The sequence below is a fragment of the Electrona antarctica genome (genome assembly GCF_951216825.1).
Source record: "Electrona antarctica genome assembly, chromosome: 5".
Taxonomy (NCBI): domain Eukaryota; kingdom Metazoa; phylum Chordata; class Actinopteri; order Myctophiformes; family Myctophidae; genus Electrona; species Electrona antarctica.
In genome coordinates, this window is record NC_136810.1 from 46,201,551 (window position 1) to 46,220,135 (window position 18,585).

At 42.4% G+C, this 18,585-nt stretch overlaps 1 protein-coding gene across 3 annotated transcripts in view; it reads right to left on the minus strand.

The window, feature by feature from the left end:
• LOC306922900 (zinc finger protein 609-like) overlaps nucleotides 1–18,585 on the minus strand; it is a 51,813-nt gene that overhangs the window by 22,977 nt on the left and 10,251 nt on the right. For all 3 annotated transcript variants that reach the window (XM_079500790.1, XM_079500788.1, XM_079500789.1), the window contains exon 2: nucleotides 10,561–11,508. In XM_079500790.1, the coding sequence (XP_079356916.1) occupies nucleotides 10,561–11,343 (783 nt within the window). In that variant the 5' untranslated portion in view covers nucleotides 11,344–11,508. The remainder of the gene's footprint in view (nucleotides 1–10,560; nucleotides 11,509–18,585) is intronic.

Consider the following 18,585-nt stretch of genomic DNA (forward strand, 5'->3'; position numbering starts at 1 on the left):
ACATTAACAACTGGATTTAACATTACAGATGTGCCGATACTGGTATCGGATACTCGGCCGATACTTCCCCTAAAGTACTCGCACTCTGTATCGGAACCGGGCCCGATACTTTGAGACGAGTACTACAACATTCAATTGACACTAGGCTGAACGCTCAATGCAACGGGAGCAAGTCTGACCCAACACGGCAGCAAAATGAGCAAAGCGCCCAAAACGGCTGATCTACAAGCATAAATGACAACTGACAAGTGTAGAACGGAGATCCATTGGCATCTATGTTTATATTCGGTGGGCGACACTATCAGATGAATAAATTATCATGTTGATAGTTATAGTTGTCCTTTCTAGTTGTAGCAGGAGCACATTAAAAGTACTCCATGAAGTCTAGATTTGTGTCTGTGTATATTCAGCGGGCAGCATTATTAGATTAATAAATGAGCATTAATTAACCTAAGTTGTGACTCTCCACTAGTCTCGACGCAGCCCCAGGTCATTAAAAGTTATTTCCATCAGATGAGTTCCAACAAAGTAATCCATGACTGTATAGGCTACAGAGAGGGAATCTTCTTGCAGTTATAAGCACAACGTCCTTAAAATCTTTATAGAAGAAAACTGGCATGTGTTACCCCCACCCCTCCCCCCGCACATGTGGAGGGACCGTGACATAGGTGGTGTTTTTTTGCCTCGAGCATAATGAAAGAAAGGCACCTATACAAGGTCAACATTTTTCTTTCAAAACGATAATACTAGAGTGTGTTTGAATAGAACAAAATGTTTTATTGCTAATAAGAAAAATAAATAACATTTTGGAATTTGATATTTCTTCTAAATCATTTCAGGCTATTCAACATGGCATGTCAATGAAAATAAATAGGAGAAAAAAGGGGGTAAAATAAGTGCTTACTCAAAGAAAGTACTCGTACTCAGACTATGTCCTGATATGAATAAACACATTTACACCTGGTATTATACATCTCTTATCAAATACTGTGCAAAGATAGTATACATTATGTTACATTTACACCCGAGTCCTGGTACTAACAGATCTAACAGACTAACAGATACTATTGCAGGTAAACAAGTGAGCCCCAGAAAAGGGACAAAAAGTATTAAATTGAACGGTAATTCAAATTTTACCTATCATTTTATAATGGATGATGTACTTTTCGGGCAAGCGGGCATGACCTTAGAGCAAGTAGAACATGACCGAGAACTGGTCATGCCAGACACCTACAGGCATGCAAACAACATGCAGGCAAGTTCATTACTACAGAGAAATGGCAAACTAAAAGCCACGTACATGGCTTTATATTTTTTGGGATAATTGTGAGCTGTTCCTCATAAGCTTAGCATCATAGTGATTTAAAACGAATTTCTGTCACGTCAGTAATGCTTGCCTTCACATTAGAGTTCAGTTTAAGGTCTAATTGTTCCGTGTTAATTTCTGTTTAACGTTACGTTTACTACAACGGATTACGGAACAATGTGAACCGAAATGGGGCTCGAAATAATTTGCTTACCGTTATAGGTCACTGTAGGCCTTTCATAAGCTAGTCATAGTCCGGCAGTCGAGGTGGAAATTTGGTATATAGTCTTTTTTATTGGCCTAAAATATTGTCTATATACATATATTCATGAATCCACTTGCTGACCGGCTGTTAGTATTTGGCAATTTTAGGTTTTTCTTATAGGGGTTTCTTGTGACCCTACCATTAACATCCTATGGCAGGCAGAAATGTCAAACTTTCCTTTTGCTTTAAGTAGCATGTAACATGTCAAACTTTTCATGATTCTGAATCCATTCCAAGCATTCGTTTTGCACAAAATACACTCCTTGGCAGCCATAGCCACTTGCCCAAAATGTGCTGACCTAATCACATTTTTGCTGACCTCATCACATTTGTCATGACGTCAATGGCCGTTTTTAGCCCATGGAGTGTATTTTGTTCAAAACGAATGCTTGGAATGGATTCAGAATCATGAAAAACCCCTAGTTTGAAGGAAAGTTTTACATTTGACAATTTTGCCTGCCATAGGATGTTAATGGAAAAAAAAGCCCAATACTAACAGCCGGTCAGCAAGTGTCATGAATGTATGTATATAGACAATATTTTAGGCCAATAAAAAAAGACTATATACCAAATTTGCCACTTTTATTATATTAGTTTTTATTAGGTTTTTTATAGACATGACAAACAAGACATACATAACAATGACACATACACCAGACTAGGCAATGTATATAATATACACCTATCGTGATGAGATAGCATAGGCCTATGAACACAACAATCTTGAAACATCAACAAGAGCACAGCAGCAGGGCATGCAGAACAGGAGCCATACAGAACATAAACATCAACAAGAGCACATGCAGCAGGGCAAACAGGCCAGCAGTTACACAGTAGAGTCAAGGTGAGCTGTAATAGAGCGTCGCAGTCCCGCCCCTTACCATGGACCAGGAAATGAATCCCAATGCATTTTTCCCATAGACATTTTGTAAAGTATTTATTTAAAGACCTTTTAAGCGTCGTACGAAGCCAACTCGAGTCGTGACAAATCATGACAACACACACAATATTTTGGACCAAACAAATAATTACATAGAAAAAAAAAAAAAAAAAGTGTTGTAACCTGCCGTTTTTCTCTTCTTTCTAATTATTTTTTCGGCCCCAAATGATTTGTCACGACTCGAGTTGGCTTTGTCCGCGGCGTAAACGTCTTTAAATAAATACTTTCTGAAATGTCTATGAGGAAAATGAACGGAGAATCATTTCCTGGTCCATGGTAGAGGGCGGGACTGCGACGCTCTATAGGGCCCCATATATATTCAAATGTTGCTAGACTGTCTTGGCCATTGCAGCGCAGCCTCTTCGATTGAATCAATGATACAAATTCGTTAGAGAACCAAATTTCCCACTTTAAACAAAAGAAGTCTGTCGGCTGCCGGACTATCAATGAAAAAGTGCGTCATTAGATTATAGCCAGAGAGAGAGCCAGAGAGAGACAAACACACACACGCGCGCGCGTGCGATCCGGCTGCTCTAACAGCCACACTACCCGTGAGCCACTAAATGTGGAACACCCCGATATAGCCGATTATTATAAACACATAAAATGAATACAGAACATTGTCCCTTTAATCAAAACCATGGAGAGCTCCCTAGATTAGGAGTTACGAGCCATTATTCTTTTGAGCCGTAAAGGAAGTGAACGAAACAGTACGGGGTAGAAAGAGAGGCCAACCAAAAATGTGTTTTTTGTTTTACATCAATAGAAAAAGCCCTAAAGATGTATATACAGTTGGGTGCCACCGATATTGTCCCTTATCATTTGACCCATTTAGGCCTGACCTCAACATTTTTAAAAATCCTTTTTTCTGAAAAAATATTTTCACGATTTTTCAAAAATAGCAGACCTACAAGCTCGTAGCGCGCCACTCGGTGGCGCGCTATGAGCTTGTAGATCTGCTATTTTTCAATAGCTAAATTATAACAATGTTTAAAACACCAGAAGGGGTTCCCGCCCAAAATGGTTTAACTGTCCTTTTGCGCAGATCACGCAAACCTCAGCAAAAAGAAAAGGACAATATCGATGGCCTCCAACTGTACACGTCCAACGCCTCCTGCGGTTCCATTGAAAGAGACGTGTATACACGTCCTTAGCAAAAATTGTGTTAAATGAGGAGCAAGAGGTGGAGGCTTGTGGACAACAACTGTCACACAAGTGATTTGCAAACTGCAAATTATAAAAAGTTATCTGAAGTTCTGAACCCAAAACTGACATCTTGAAATATCTCACCCCCACAGCTTGGAGGCAAATTTATAAAATGGAACAAGGGCCAGTGGTTCGGGGACCACCAGTGGTCCTTGAAGGGATTCCATGTAGTCCCCAGCTAAATGATGGAGAGTTGGTAACCAAATCGACCCTTATAGATCTTGGACTCTTGAGTGTAAAATTATTGTTAAACATCTGCATTACTAAATTTACAAGAAGTCTACACAATTAGAGAATGTAGAAGACGTTTGCCTGTTATCTCTCCTAATGGTACCACATCAATACAGCATGGAATTGTTGGCACAATCTTATCCAAGGACAACAAATATTTTAAGTTGTGGGTCTGAGAGTCGAAATCTCATCAAATGGGTGTTCTGTGGCTCAAATGCCAAATAAATAATGGACCTTGCAATGAAAAGGGTTGAAAACCACTGAGCTAGACGGTAAGACACAGAGCACACAGCAGCAGTTGTTTGAGAAGAGAAGTCTTACCTGGAGGCGCCATTCATAAACAGCTTGACTGACACATAAATGCACTCATGTGCACTCTATCAGACTGACAACACAGAGAGAGAGAGAGAGAGCGGGAGAGAGAGAGCACCCAGGAGAGGGTGTGAAGTGCTAGTAACCTTGGTGACACCTGTGCTGGAGCTGTCAGCCAATAAACGGTCGGGGTGTGTGTGTGTCATTCTCAACAACAGTAGAGATAACCTACGACAGCTTTAGGGCTACAACTAGATTGTTTTCATAGTGATTACTCTATCCATTACTTTTTAAATGTAATAATCAAGGCTCTTATTTAAAAGTGTGTGGGTGTGTGTGTGTGTGTGTGTGTGTGTGTGTGTGTGTGTGTATAAATTGTGGAATTGCGGATGGACAAGCTCACAACTGCAACACATTATGGCTATTTTCACTATTTGAATGTTTTGGTAATTATTTTTTTTACTTTTTTCCACCTAAAATGACATGCCGCAACGGGATTGAGAACAATTTAGCGATTATTGTATTAAATAAATTATGCATCATTATTATTTTTTAATTGATTAAAGGACATGTCAAACTAGGGGGTTTTCATGATTCTGAATCCATTCCAAGCATTCGTTTTGCACAAAATACACTCCTTGGGCTAAAAACAGCCATAGCCACTTGCCCAAAATGTGCTGACGTCGCCTCATCACATTTGTCATGACGTCTATGGCCGTTTTTAGCCCATGGAGTGTATTTTGTTCAAAACTAATGCTTGGAATGGATTCAGAATTATAGAAGGATATAGAAGACATTTTTAGAATCTGATCTCAGGTCAAAATGGCTTAAGTTTAATTGACTAGAGATGTGAGTATTATTGTTACGCCTCACTCTGAGGCACACTCTGAGGCACAGCTGCCGTCGGAGCGCTCACTCGCTCCTTGCCTGTGTAGATGAGGTGTTACAAGCACGGAGCAGCAGTCTGACCAAGCAAATCAGCTTATTCCTTAAGAGATCCATCCGCAATGAACAGTTCAATAACAACAACAGACTGCATTTAGCTACACAAAGACAGGATGTGTGTGCGTGTGTGTGTGTGTACGCGCGTGTGTGTGTACGTACGCGCGTGTAGTTATTCACGGCCGGTAACAGGAATCTTCAGTTAATTTTGGAAAGGGAAAAATGGTGGAATTCGTGAGGAATGCGAGATGGACAGTGTTGTAGCAGAGCAGCTGTGTGTATGGCTGTAGTCATCACATGAGCACGCGCGCAGGCAGTGGGCGCACGCGCGCAGGCAGTGGGCACACGCACACACTGCTCAGGGAACACAGGACAATGGAGATTTGGGAGAACGTCAACATTGGACAGTGTTCCAATTTAAGGCTCAGTTCTTTCATCAGGTCACAGATTGTACCAGATCAGAGGCCAGTTGTAGAGACGCTGAATGTGGACCAGGTACGGCCACAGAGTGGAGAGGTCGGTTCTCATGTGAGAACTATGGGATCACATGGGAGATTACACCTCAAAAGACCGTTTAACCCATTCAGGCCTGACGTCGAAATTAAAAAAAAAAAGGTTTTCTAAATCATGACAATTTTCTGAAAGATTTGAGCCACATTTTAACGATTTTTCAAAAATAGCAGACCTACAAGCTCGTAGCGCGCCACTCGGTGGCGCACTATGAGCTTGTAGATCTGCTATTTTTCGATAGCTAAATTATAACAATGTTTAAAACACCAAATGGGGTTCCCGCCCAAAAAGGGTAAAAGACTGTGGCCCTCATTTATCAACGCGGCGTTCGCCCACCGCAATTTTCGGCATTTATCATTCCAGCGTGACTTTGAACTTGAACATACGCCAGGTCGGGAGCTGTACTCAGAAGAAGAAGTGGAGGAGCATTGTCTGGACTGCTGACAGGCATCTAAAGTTATGTATTCACTCCCACTAGCTATAAAACTAATAAATAATACATGTGAAAAAAAGTACATATCATAAAGGCATACATCGACGATGTGTAATGTGAATATGGACATGCACACCTATTTTTATTACCAAGTGACAAAGACATGCATAGCCTGCTTATTTTCAATGATAATTATAGGCCAAGTTAGGTGCTTAATTGTTCACCTAATTAAATAAGTGCTTTAACAGACATTCAGATAAATTGCAGGTCCAGATCATCAAACCTACAGTAGGCTGCTTATGCGAGAGCATTTTCAGGAGTCGGGACCGGCGGGCGGCGGCACCGCTGTTTAATTGTGGTCATGGACCGGTGAGGTCTCCAAACTTATATAGGCTACAGTACGTCTGGTGTTATACACACACACACACACACACACACACACACACACACACACACACACACACACACACACACACACACACACACACACACACACACACACACACACACACACACACACACACACACACACACACACACACACACACACACACACACACACACACACACACACACACACACACACACACACACACACACACACACACACACACACACACACACACACACACACACACACACACACACACACACACACACACACACACACACACACAGGTCTACGTTAACACTTAGGCCGCTATCATTTATTGAAAAATTAGGATCTAATTCACACCAGCATTTTTTTAATTTGAGCTCTTATTTTGAAAAGCCGCCATTTCCGGTCCATGAGCAGTAGTCATAACCTTGGAAGCTACACGGAGCGGACAGGCCTTGTTTACCATCTGAAGCCAGACCGGAGCTCCAGATCGTCATATCTGTGCCGTCAAAGAAACGCTGTTTTGACCAAAATGCCATCTGGGACAAGGAATAGGAGATACAGGCGATTGAAAGAAATGGATAGAATGGATTATTATGGCGACGACGATCTAAGATGGGCGATCTAGTGCTGTGCTAACAACACAGCTAGCTAACCGGCTAACGTGAGTAGCATTATGGCTCGAGCAATCGAACGCGCCATAAAAGCGCAATTGCCGAAGACCGTCGGCAATGGCGTTAAGCGTCAGTATCAAAATTAGGCTTCAATTGACTTTAATCGTCGGCAATGGCGCTGAAAGTATTAAGGATAGAAACCACACGCTCAAAACCTGTGCAGGATACAGGTGATATCTTCACACTGTGGAACTGGAACACCAACCTTCATCCTCATCCATTATGTTTATGCATGCCATTCATTCATCAGTGATCACACCATAAACGTTGAGTATGAGTTTCTGGCTGCCTTGTCACTGTTGCCAGCCACCTGTCATTATATACACGTGGCATCACTCACAGCAGTCCGACTCATGTGGGGGTCGCTTTAAACATGCAGTGCACTGCAATATCCTACAAAGTACAAACCTATTCCATATTTCCATTCATGACGATGTAACCGTTATGTGATTAATGTAGCCTATACTTGACAAAGGTTGTAAACTCACAGAATAATCCTACTGGCATTTCCTTCCAGTGCCAAAATGCACACTTGCATAGGTGCGTGCTTACGTGCGTGCGCGGACATGACAGGCAAGCAAGGCGGACAGAGGGGGGGGACTTTTTTTATTGGCTTTCCATCATGTAACTATGGTTTCCAATTTTGGTCGTATTGCAGTTGTTCATGTCACAAAAACGAGGGCAAGGTTTGAATTCATAGGGCGTTCCAGATTGATTTCAGCCGTCACATTTATCAACACGACGACCAACATTACACAGAGTTTACACTCCATTGATAAATGAGGGCCTGTGTGTGTGTGTGTGCGCGCAAATGAAGACGTACAGCTTCATCACTAAGAAAAGAAATGTCATGTTTGCAAGTGTGTGTGTGTTCGATAGAGAGAGAGATGTAGGTTTGTAGAGCTGTGCCCTCTTCCACTTGACTGCACCAGGAAAGCTGTGTGTTGACTGGTTGAGGAATGTGGCTCAATACAATAAGACCAGTCACACTACAGAACACACACAGGGTGAGGGGATGTGAGGCCTGTGCGTGCGTGCGTGCGTGCGTCACTTAATCCTGGTTCTTTCACTCCACAGCCCATCTGTGTGTGAACACAAATGTTCACCTCCATAAACACCTGTTTGATGTCCATGTGTGGAAAACTCGTCCACCACAGGGACTAGTCAGACAGCATGTACTCGTATAATGCCTTCACGTAGTGTTGGATTTACATGAGATCCTTCCCCACCAGGAAGCACCACATGAACACATTGTTTTGGACGATCAAGTCGAGTCAAATCTGAATTGCGGCTGCAACACAAATTAATTTACTCAAGCATAATGGACATCTTTTGCTTATCAAATGGTCCGAAATAACGGCGGGTCAGTGCAGGACGCTGGCAAGGCATCCGTGAAGAAATTAACGGCTCTGATGCACATGTGCGTGTGGTCATCTCCAAACCACGGAAAACATCATGTAGTGCAGTAGTTAAAGTAAAATAATCCTCAGTTTGGAGAAAATTGGTTTATTTTGTATTTGTTTGATTCAGATTAGGTCTACTAGCCAGGATAAAAAGAAAACATACCCTGATCTGCTCACTGCTAATAAATAAATTTTGACAACCTATTATAAAGGCAACATTTTCAAATTTGAATTGTGCTTTAAGTAGCATGTGACATGTCAAACTAGGGGGTAGTCATGAATCTGAAGTCATTCCAAGCATTAGTTTTGCACGAAAAACAATCCTTGGGCTAAATTCGGCCATAGCTACTTGCCCAAATGTGGCCAAATATGCTGACCTCATCACATTTGTGAAGACGGCTATGGCCGTTTTTAGCCCAAGGAGTGTATTTTGTGCAAAACTAATGCTTGGAATTGATTCAGAATCATGACAACCCCCTAATTTGATACTTCACATGCTACTTAAAGCATAATGAAATTTAGAAAATGTTTCCTTATATAGGTGGTCAATGGTGGCATTTGGATTAAGGCAAATATAGGGTATTAGCAGGGAGCAGATCAGGGTAGATTTTTTATCCTGGCTAGTAGACCTAATGTCCTGTCAGAATCAGTTGAGAATCAAAATAAAGCAATTCTGTCCAACCTCTGCCATTTAATTATTGGACTAATGAAATGTAGCTACGCTCCATAATGTACTGGAGTATGACCTGACCGAACTGCGGACCAATTGTTTTGGTTCCTTTTATTTTTTGCTTCCTACTTTTGAGTGGTGCAACCACTCCAAGGAACAGCAATGTCCGTCCTAACCTATATGACTATGTCCTAACCTATGTGACTATGTTTAGAGTACCAGTAGGGGCAAAAGAGAGAGAGAGAGACAGAGAGAGAGAGGCAGGGGGAGAGGGGAGTTGCACCACTCAGTTCACATGGGTGTGATTTTTTTACAATTTCAAAACATTTTCAAAATACTATCCCAATGTCCAGTAATTTCATGAAGAAATCAACAAAAAAAATCTAAGAAATTGAATAAATTAGAAAACAGTTGTTTAAGAAGTAGTGAAATATCCGATCGACAGAGCTGCTAGATCTGCTATTTTCCCTAGTTTGGCTCCCGGGCTAAACCGGTTGGGAACCACTGATATAAAAGATTGGCGGACAGGACATGAGGAAGAAGAACAGGAAAATGTATAGATTTCTGATAAATAGGGTACAGCCTCGTTGCGTTTACTGATAGTAAGGTTGTGGACTCAGCATGCTTATCGTCATGGATGGTCACCTGCCAAAGGCACATTCTGAGTACAGTTTGTTTTGAATTTTGTGTTAAAAGAAATATATTGGAAAATGGAAATCCACTACATTTTCCTGGCACCTGGAAATCCACTACATTTTCCTGGGACCCACACAAATGACCACCACCTGTGGGTCCTGGGGACTCACTCACTACATTGAAAACATCAGGTTCACAGTATCTCCAATTTAGAAATGTACAGCTGAAAAAGACAACCGTCTCACTCAGCCAATCCTATTTTTTTGAGTGGTGTAAACCACTCCTACAACTGGCTTTGTTAGTGCAGAAAAAATGAGCATGGTTGCTATGTTCACCCTGTTCACCCGGGTATGATTTCCTACACCTGGCTTTGTTAGTGCAGAAAAAATGAGCATGGTTGCTATGTTCACCCTGTTCACCCGGGTGTGATTTCATTATGTCAGACATGATTTCATTACGTCAGACAGGCCTTACACCACTCAGTTCACACGGGTGTGATTTTATTTTCTATGGACCAAAGAAGTGATGGAACTCAAACAGAAAGCCAGCAGAGAATTCACAATGTTTGAATAATGTGAGGGTTGACTGAGACCGCCTTTTGATGGCAAACACGGGCAACATACTTGTTACAATGTAACAGCAGAATCTCTTACCTGGTCACTAATGGCTTTCTTCAGGTTTCGACCTTCTGCTGTGTCTCCATCCTCCGGTTCGGTACTAGCAGCCATGTTTTGTCCCAGTCCAGTCTGCTCCACAGACATCCCACCCAGAACCTCAGGCCCGGACCCCTCTGGGTTCTGAGGGCTGGGTTCGAACGGGGTCCCACCGCCACGAACATTGGCCCCTAGAGGCAGACCAGGGGCCACCGGCTCCTTGTCAGAGTTTACCCCTGCTGGCAACACCGAATCCAGCTTGTCCTTCTTGTTTTTCCCCACCGCCCCTTCTTTGTCTTTCTTGGTGGCGGGGAGGGTACGAGAGGCTTTGTTGCCACTCTTCTCCGGCCCCTTCCCGGTGGGAGGGTTGGAGTTCTGGTTGGGCCCCGTGGGGCTGATGGAGTCCCCTGCCTGAATCCGGCCAGGGGGGTCCTTCTTGGATCCGTCGGCTCCAGGGTTCTTGGCTCCGGCCTCCTTTGAGTTCTTACTGCGCTTAGATTTGGGTTTTCCGTCTTTGCCCTGAGCTACCACGGCGCCCGTGGGGCTAATGAACTTTATGTTGTCGGGCAAGGTGGCCACAGCGTTGGGAGGAGCCGTGATACCGCCTCCGCCACCTCCTTCCTTGCTTCCAGACATCTCCAGCTTGTCCTTCTCGAGGTCCGCGTCCAAGTCGATGATCAGATTGCCCACGCCGATGTCCCACTCATCCCCGCTGTCGTACGTCTCCACCGCACCCGCGTCCACACCTTTCCCGCCTGTAGGACCGCTGCTGCTGAGGGACATCTTAGAGGGAGCGGCCCCAGGCAGCCAGCCTACTGGTCTGAGGACTCACCCAGACCTCCCAGCCAGCCCACGGTCTGAGGACTGTCCCAGACCTCCCAGCCAGCGAGGCTCCCGTCAGCCTCAGGGCTGACTCCCACTGCCCTGCCTGGTGACCCACATCTCCATCTGCAGGGACAGAGAGGTTAGGTACAAGTTAGGCCTGTCAACATGTTGTAGCTTCTAGACCTGCTATTTGCACCATTTCTGGAAAACATTAAATTATTTAATGATTCAATGTATAGAGTCTATACTCTATACATTGAATCATTTTATAATTGGTCTATGGTCTATACTATAGATAGACCATAGAACATTATTTTGTTACCGGGCATTATCAGTCAATTCTTTGTATATTATTTGTATGCAAGATATTTGTCACATCTGCCCAGTGCAATGTTTATTTTCAATTCCTAAAAGGCAGACAGAAATGAAAATGGTTATTTATGGGTTCCAGTGTTCAACGATGAAAACAAAGAAATCGTTAATGGCAATCATTTGTATGACAACAATTTCATGAACTTCTACAGCACCATAACCAACCCAGAGGCAAAGCTCTGAGATCTGCTGACCGTGCCAACAACCCTACTGAACAGCAGTCACTGCTGAGTCTGACTGTACCAACAACAACCCTAACACTCAAAATAAGAGGTGACTGCGCTTTTGCGGCGGCGTCCCCAGAGCTGTGGAATAGTCTATCCGTCCATCCCTTCCCCCAATTAGATCTGCTCAGTCCATCGAGAGGTTTACTTAACCCATTTTGACCCGAGATCAGATTCTAAAAATGTCTTCTACATCCTGACAGTTTTCTGAAAAAGCTATGTTTCTATGTCAGTCGTTCTTCGATTCTTCAAAAATAGCAGACCTACAAGCTCGTAGCGTGCCAGTGGCGCGCTATGAGCTTGTAGATCTGCTATTTTTCAATAGCTAAAGCATAACATAATGCGAACACCAAAAGGGGTGACATCATCACACCCGGAAGTTATGCAGGAATGCCTACTGAGTGGCAAAAAACTACAACCAAACAGTCCTGAGAAAAATCTGATTGTATTAAAGTAAACTACGTTAAACTCACTTTGACACTCGATTTGCCACTCACTTTATGCATGTGCATACCCTTAAAGGGTAAGACCACTTTTGTAGAGGTTTGGGTTGTGTAGTTACCTTGCCATGATGTAACTCCAAATGTGGACAAGAAATCAAAAATAATTTCTCCACTGATTAGAAATTGATAATTCAAAATATGCTCCTCATTGACTTACATTGTACGCTGAAACAGCTCTCAAAGTCACTCTTTTAGTACATAAACAAACACAAACAAAGTTGTTTCAGACAATATAGAGCAACACCAAAACTCATGTGGTTTTATTTCTTCATAAAAATGGTAACTTCCTGTTGATTTTACTATATGAAGATCTGGATCCGGATCCATGGATCCAGTCCGGGTTTTCTTCTGAATAAAAATGGACAAATCAACAGGAAGTTAACATTTTTATGAAGAAATAAAACCACATGAGTTTTGGTGTTGCTCTATATTGTCTGAAACAACTTTGTTTGTGTTTGTTTATGTACTAAAAGAGTGACTTTGACAGCTGTTTCAGCGTACAATGTAAGTCAATGAGGAGCATATTTTGAATTATCAATTTCTAATCAGTGGAGAAATTATTTTTGATTTCTTGTCCACATTTGGAGTTACATCATGGCAAGGTAACTACACAACCCAAACCTCTACAAAAGTGGTCTTACCCTTTAAACATAAACCCCATTGTAACTTCCCAGCAATGCAAACAGGAGAATAGTTCTAGCTATGCCGTGCAGAACATACATGTATGTTATTTAGAAAATAATAACATACTGGTTGATATCCCCAGATGTTATTATTGAGGTTACAGGTATGGTGTGTGCGATATGAAGTGTGAGATTACCATAATGACAGTAATCCTTAATCATATTTAAGGGCTTTTGGGGAGAAATGAGACAGACTCCAGTCACTTTAGACTCTCTCGTTCTCTCCGTCTGTCTGGATGACAGATGTTTTTCTTTGCTAAATGCTGTCATTTGAATATAACTCAGTCAGTCAGTAATGGACACATGCAAAAAGGCTCTTTGAAACGTCAATAAGCCCCTGAAATCAGAGAGCATGAGAGATGTATACTGTATATTGTGACATTTTGTTTTTCAGACACTGTATTAGGGCTGGGCGATATGACAAAATATCATATCACGATATAGATTTTTTTTTATCACGATAACGATATACTCACGATATAGCATATTTTTTCTGATACTGATTTTTTAATCTAAGAAATAGATTTTTGTTCAGGCCGAGTACTGTACTGTACTTGTGCTGTACTGTACTGTACTGTACTGTACTGTACAGAGCTCTCCTCCCTGGCCTCTGTCTGTTAGGCTGCACAACAGTGACACTTGGCGGTGACAATAATTATGCTATTTCCGTGCTCAGATACAGGGACACACACGTAGCTGTCTATAGTGGTTGCACCACTCAAAAAACAGGAAAAGAACGCTTATGGCAATATCAAACTTATGCCAATTACAATATGTAAAATCACAATATCCAGTCTAAATATGAATATAATACTGATGCCCTGCCCATGCACAGACAGGCCTAAAGCAAGTAGAAAAATAATACAAAATAAAATATATATTATTATTATGACAATTAAAAAGCAAATATAAAGAAATAAGATGTTCCCATTCAGACACGGAAGTACAGGTCTATGTCTGCATTAAATTGTCTGAGGGAAAAAAAATACCTTGTGCCACTCACTGCCACACAGTTGTTTCAGTTAATTTTAAGCTCTGTATAGGGAATCAAAATGTTACTCTTTCTGTTGTAGTTTGTTAAACACGTTGGGAAGCTTAACGATGTTTAATTGACTACAGGCGATAGAGTGAGACAACGCGTCGTCAACTCTCCATGCCCAAGCTCAATTGTTCAACCGTGTAAAACATGCGTGGCTCACGCAGTTCATCAATTTGACCCAACATGAAACCTGCATTTATAACAGTGAAGGGCCGGTTACTTTAGTGTTACTCCACTCTGAATCTCGTCAGCTATCATCTCCCTTCATGTTTGTTATGAAATAACAGCCGCTGTGCTGGGTGCTGTGACAAAAAATACTGCCGTAAAGCTTGTTTTGTGACACGACGATATAAACATTTTTCACGATTTTCTATTGTCTATATGATATATATAGTCATATCGCACAGCCCTACACAGTAGACAAAAACAGTCAGTTTTTTTTACAGACATAAGGCAAATTTTCATTTCAAGGACTGTGATTATATGTCTCAGTATATATGGACCTGTGTTTGTGCATTTCTCATACCTGCCCTTATCAAAACTCCTGTGTCGAAACATGTTGGCTTTTTAAACTTTAATAAAGTACCTTGATTTTATTTCCACCCTCCTCATTTTTATAACATTTTGAGTGCTCGGATCGGCGCCTTTTCTTCAGACTGTGATTATATATATTGACATTTTATCAGTTGACATTTTATCATTTCTTTTTTATAATATTTTTTATCCCACGATTTTGTAACCCATTTTTCACCCCCGTGTCAATTATCTAATGTGATCCTGGGCTCTACACACCCTCCGCCAACCTAGTCCCCATATATGGGGGGAGTTTCCCTGGTTGGACGTAGCGCGTGGAAGGAACACGTTATTCCAACCAGTTCCTTTCCCCTCCATCAGGCGCCCCGGCTGGCCAGGGGGAGGAAGTTTAGAGTCCAGGATTACTGCATGTTTTTTGTGAGGGTACCTACCCTAGGGGACACACTAGGGAACATGCAAACTCCACACAGAAAGGCCCTTTCGCCAACCCCGCCTCGGGTATGGGCACTGATGACGCGGCGGAGGAAACACGCCACCAGCACCCACAGCGTCCCCAGCGGGAATCGAACCCAGGGCCTTCTAGCTGTGAGGAGACAGCACTACCAACTGTGCCACCGTGCCCCCGACATTTTATCATTTTAACAGTATACATGCATTCGTGGCTGTGGTTCACCGTTGTGACAGATGAGCATATAGCAGGAGGCCAGGAGCATATAGCCTCGTTTTACAACCAGGTTACATTAGGGCTGAACATAGCTAATGCCAACGACCGGTTCCCACCGTGTACAGAGCGGAACTGGGTGGCTTCATTTTGGCTTCCATAATAGAGATTAGAAGGCACTTCATTTAATACTGTGACACGACTGATTGCCAGAAAGATTGGATCTACACGCAAACAATGTGTCACATGATCTCTCGCATTGTGTGACACAACATCTACAGATCAGATCTACAAGCCCACATTTACACCATACAAATGTGTCTTGATGAAGTGACACTGCCGTGCATAGGGGTTGATACTAAAGGTGCCTTCAGACCCAAAGTAGTCGCTTGAATCACGTCGTTTTAGTCACTGGGTGTTGCAGTGAGGTTACACAAGTATTCTTTCGTGTGTTCAGCTATAATCGCCAGTCCATACAAGCTGTGACTTTGCAGTCAATCGCTGTATGCATACTATGAAAATGGTTCTGAGCAAGAGTGTGAAAACAAGAAAGATTGAGCAACTACAATCCATTTCATGATTAAAATATATAGACTGTTCACAATCAAGCTATCAAAAACACACACACAGACCATGTGTTTTCCATCCTCCAACCCGGTCAGCAGCTGTACGGCCTGGGGATTACCGAGCAGGACCTTCCCACTCAGCAAGTTGTCACGCCGGAGGGGGGAAAAAAATGGGGGCTTGTTTTGTCTGCAGGGCTAGGGAGTGTCACGATTACAAATTTAAGTTGACTATTAATTGTGATTAACAATTTAATTGTTTTGGGCATTGAACATTGGAACATTACAATTTGTATTTCTGTTTGCGGCTTCGTAATCACAACTTATGCAGATATGACAAATCGTATACTACATTTTACAGAATTCCACACCCACAATTTCTCACATTTTGTGTTCATAATCGGGTGGCCAAGTCATAGACCGTGACGTGCGCAGAGTATGCGGAAGTGCCGACAGCACACAGCCTGTGCTGTGCCTGTGCTCTGATGTCACTCACTTTACCTGTTGTCGCAACTCTCTCATCTAAACGGCGCTGACTCAGTTGGTCTCAGACCAAAGATTATTCACTTCTTTGACAGTGGAACTCTGCCGTGACATGAGCACTGAGCAGACCTGATTGAATGGTAACATCTAGCCGCAATTTGCAACTCTAGATGTTTTTATAATGGGATGAATCTAGAGTTGCAATACCCCCCATTCACCCAATTTGCGTTTGCGATCTGCTTGTATTAAACAACGTTAAACTCACCAACATTACAGCTCTAGGCCAAACTTGAATTATCCTCTTTCAATCTGGCTTTCGTTTCATAAAAATCCACCGTAGACATGTTATGAGCTACTTTCTGTCAATAAATTCTCTGCAGGGGATTCTTTTTCTAAGTGTTGGAGTTTGGAAGCACTCGTCGTAAGTCACTGAACAGCCCTGCGTACCACCCGTTTCGAATTTGCACATAATGCAGGAGGCAGCAGCGCGGCCCGTTAATAAAAACGAGTGCTTCCAAACTCCAACACTTAGAAAAAGAATCACCCGCACAGAATTCTTTTTTTTTGTGGCTTTCGCCTTAATTTTATATTTTTTGTAGATGGACAGACAGTAGGCTGACAGGAAATGGGGGAGAGAGGTGGGGGAGTGACATGCAGTAAAGGCTGTCGGGATCGGGAGTCGAAACCGCGGCACACTGCCAGACTGACTACCGGCCAAGGTGCCTGGACCGCTGAGCCACGGCCCAGGCCACCCGCACAGAATTTCTTGACAGAACGTAACTCATAACATGTCTACGGTGGATTTTTATGAAACAAAAGCTTGGCAGATTGAAAGAGGATAATTCAAGCATTTATCCCATTATAAAGAAATCTAGAGTTGCAAATTGCGTCTAGGTAACACTGTACCACGGACTTTTGATGAATTGAACATGGTGGACCCTGTTGTGTAATGCTTAATTGGGTCGTCCACTCACAGTTAACAGCCTTTGTATTGAGTTTGTGCTTGAAATGTACTGTAATTCTGCAAACTGTTAATAACATAATCAATCAATCAAACCACTGCTCAGAGTACCGCGGACCTCTATGGGAACCCCTGCGCGGACCTGCGGGGACCCCGCGCGCCGAAGTGTTTTTCCGAGCTTGTAGATCTGCACATTTTGGCTAAAACGGTCATTGCACATGACAAAATGACTCCAATTGAGCTGTGCATAAATGCACCACACACTTTATTTAGCTCACAGAGTGTACCACAAAGTATTTAATTTTTGGTGCCATTTAATTTACTTTATGTTTGCATATAAGCCAACTTTGCACTGTTTGCATAGTTCTTTGCAATTGTCAGATTTATAATTTCACTTCTCTAAGGAATGACATGAGGTAATCTTTTTGGCCTTGAAGTGGTGATTTTTGATAAATAATCATCAGCAAATGCCTATAATAACTAGGAAAATGTAGGCAAATTACAGAAAAAACAGTCAGGTAAGTTCAGAAGATTACATCATTATGCGATCTTAACCAGGAAAGGACAACAATTACCGGTATGCCATATCACAATATCAAAATACATTTCAGACAATATCTAGGCTCTCTCATATCACAATATTGATATAATGTCCATATATTGCCCAGCCCTAAATGGGGTCGTTCAGAGACTTGCAATAAGAAGTGGTGTTGAAGTAAAACATATTAGGTCAGTCAGACTGCTGACTGGATTTCTCTATACCGGACGCATTCTGCTGACACAGACCAATCAATACTAGTATACCGGACAGGACGCCAAATGATAGCCTCACACACACACAAATATATAGACACACCTGCAGTGAAACACAAAGAACTTGCAGACGTATACACCCTGGTCTCAAACACACACACAGCACTTACACAGTGCTGTAGCCTGTAATGTAAGCTACCGTACTGCCCATTGTAGAGGTCAGTGTGTTATTGATCGTGTCTGTAGTGTACTTCCTATCACACACCACACACACACACACCTGAGGTTCATGGGTATTTAAAAGACCGGATCCACCAAAGTCAGCGGTACATACCGGTAGCTGAAAACACAATCTGGAGGAGACATAAGATTTTCTTAAAGAGTGTCGTGATGGACCAAAGGGTTGAAAACCACTGTCCTAAAT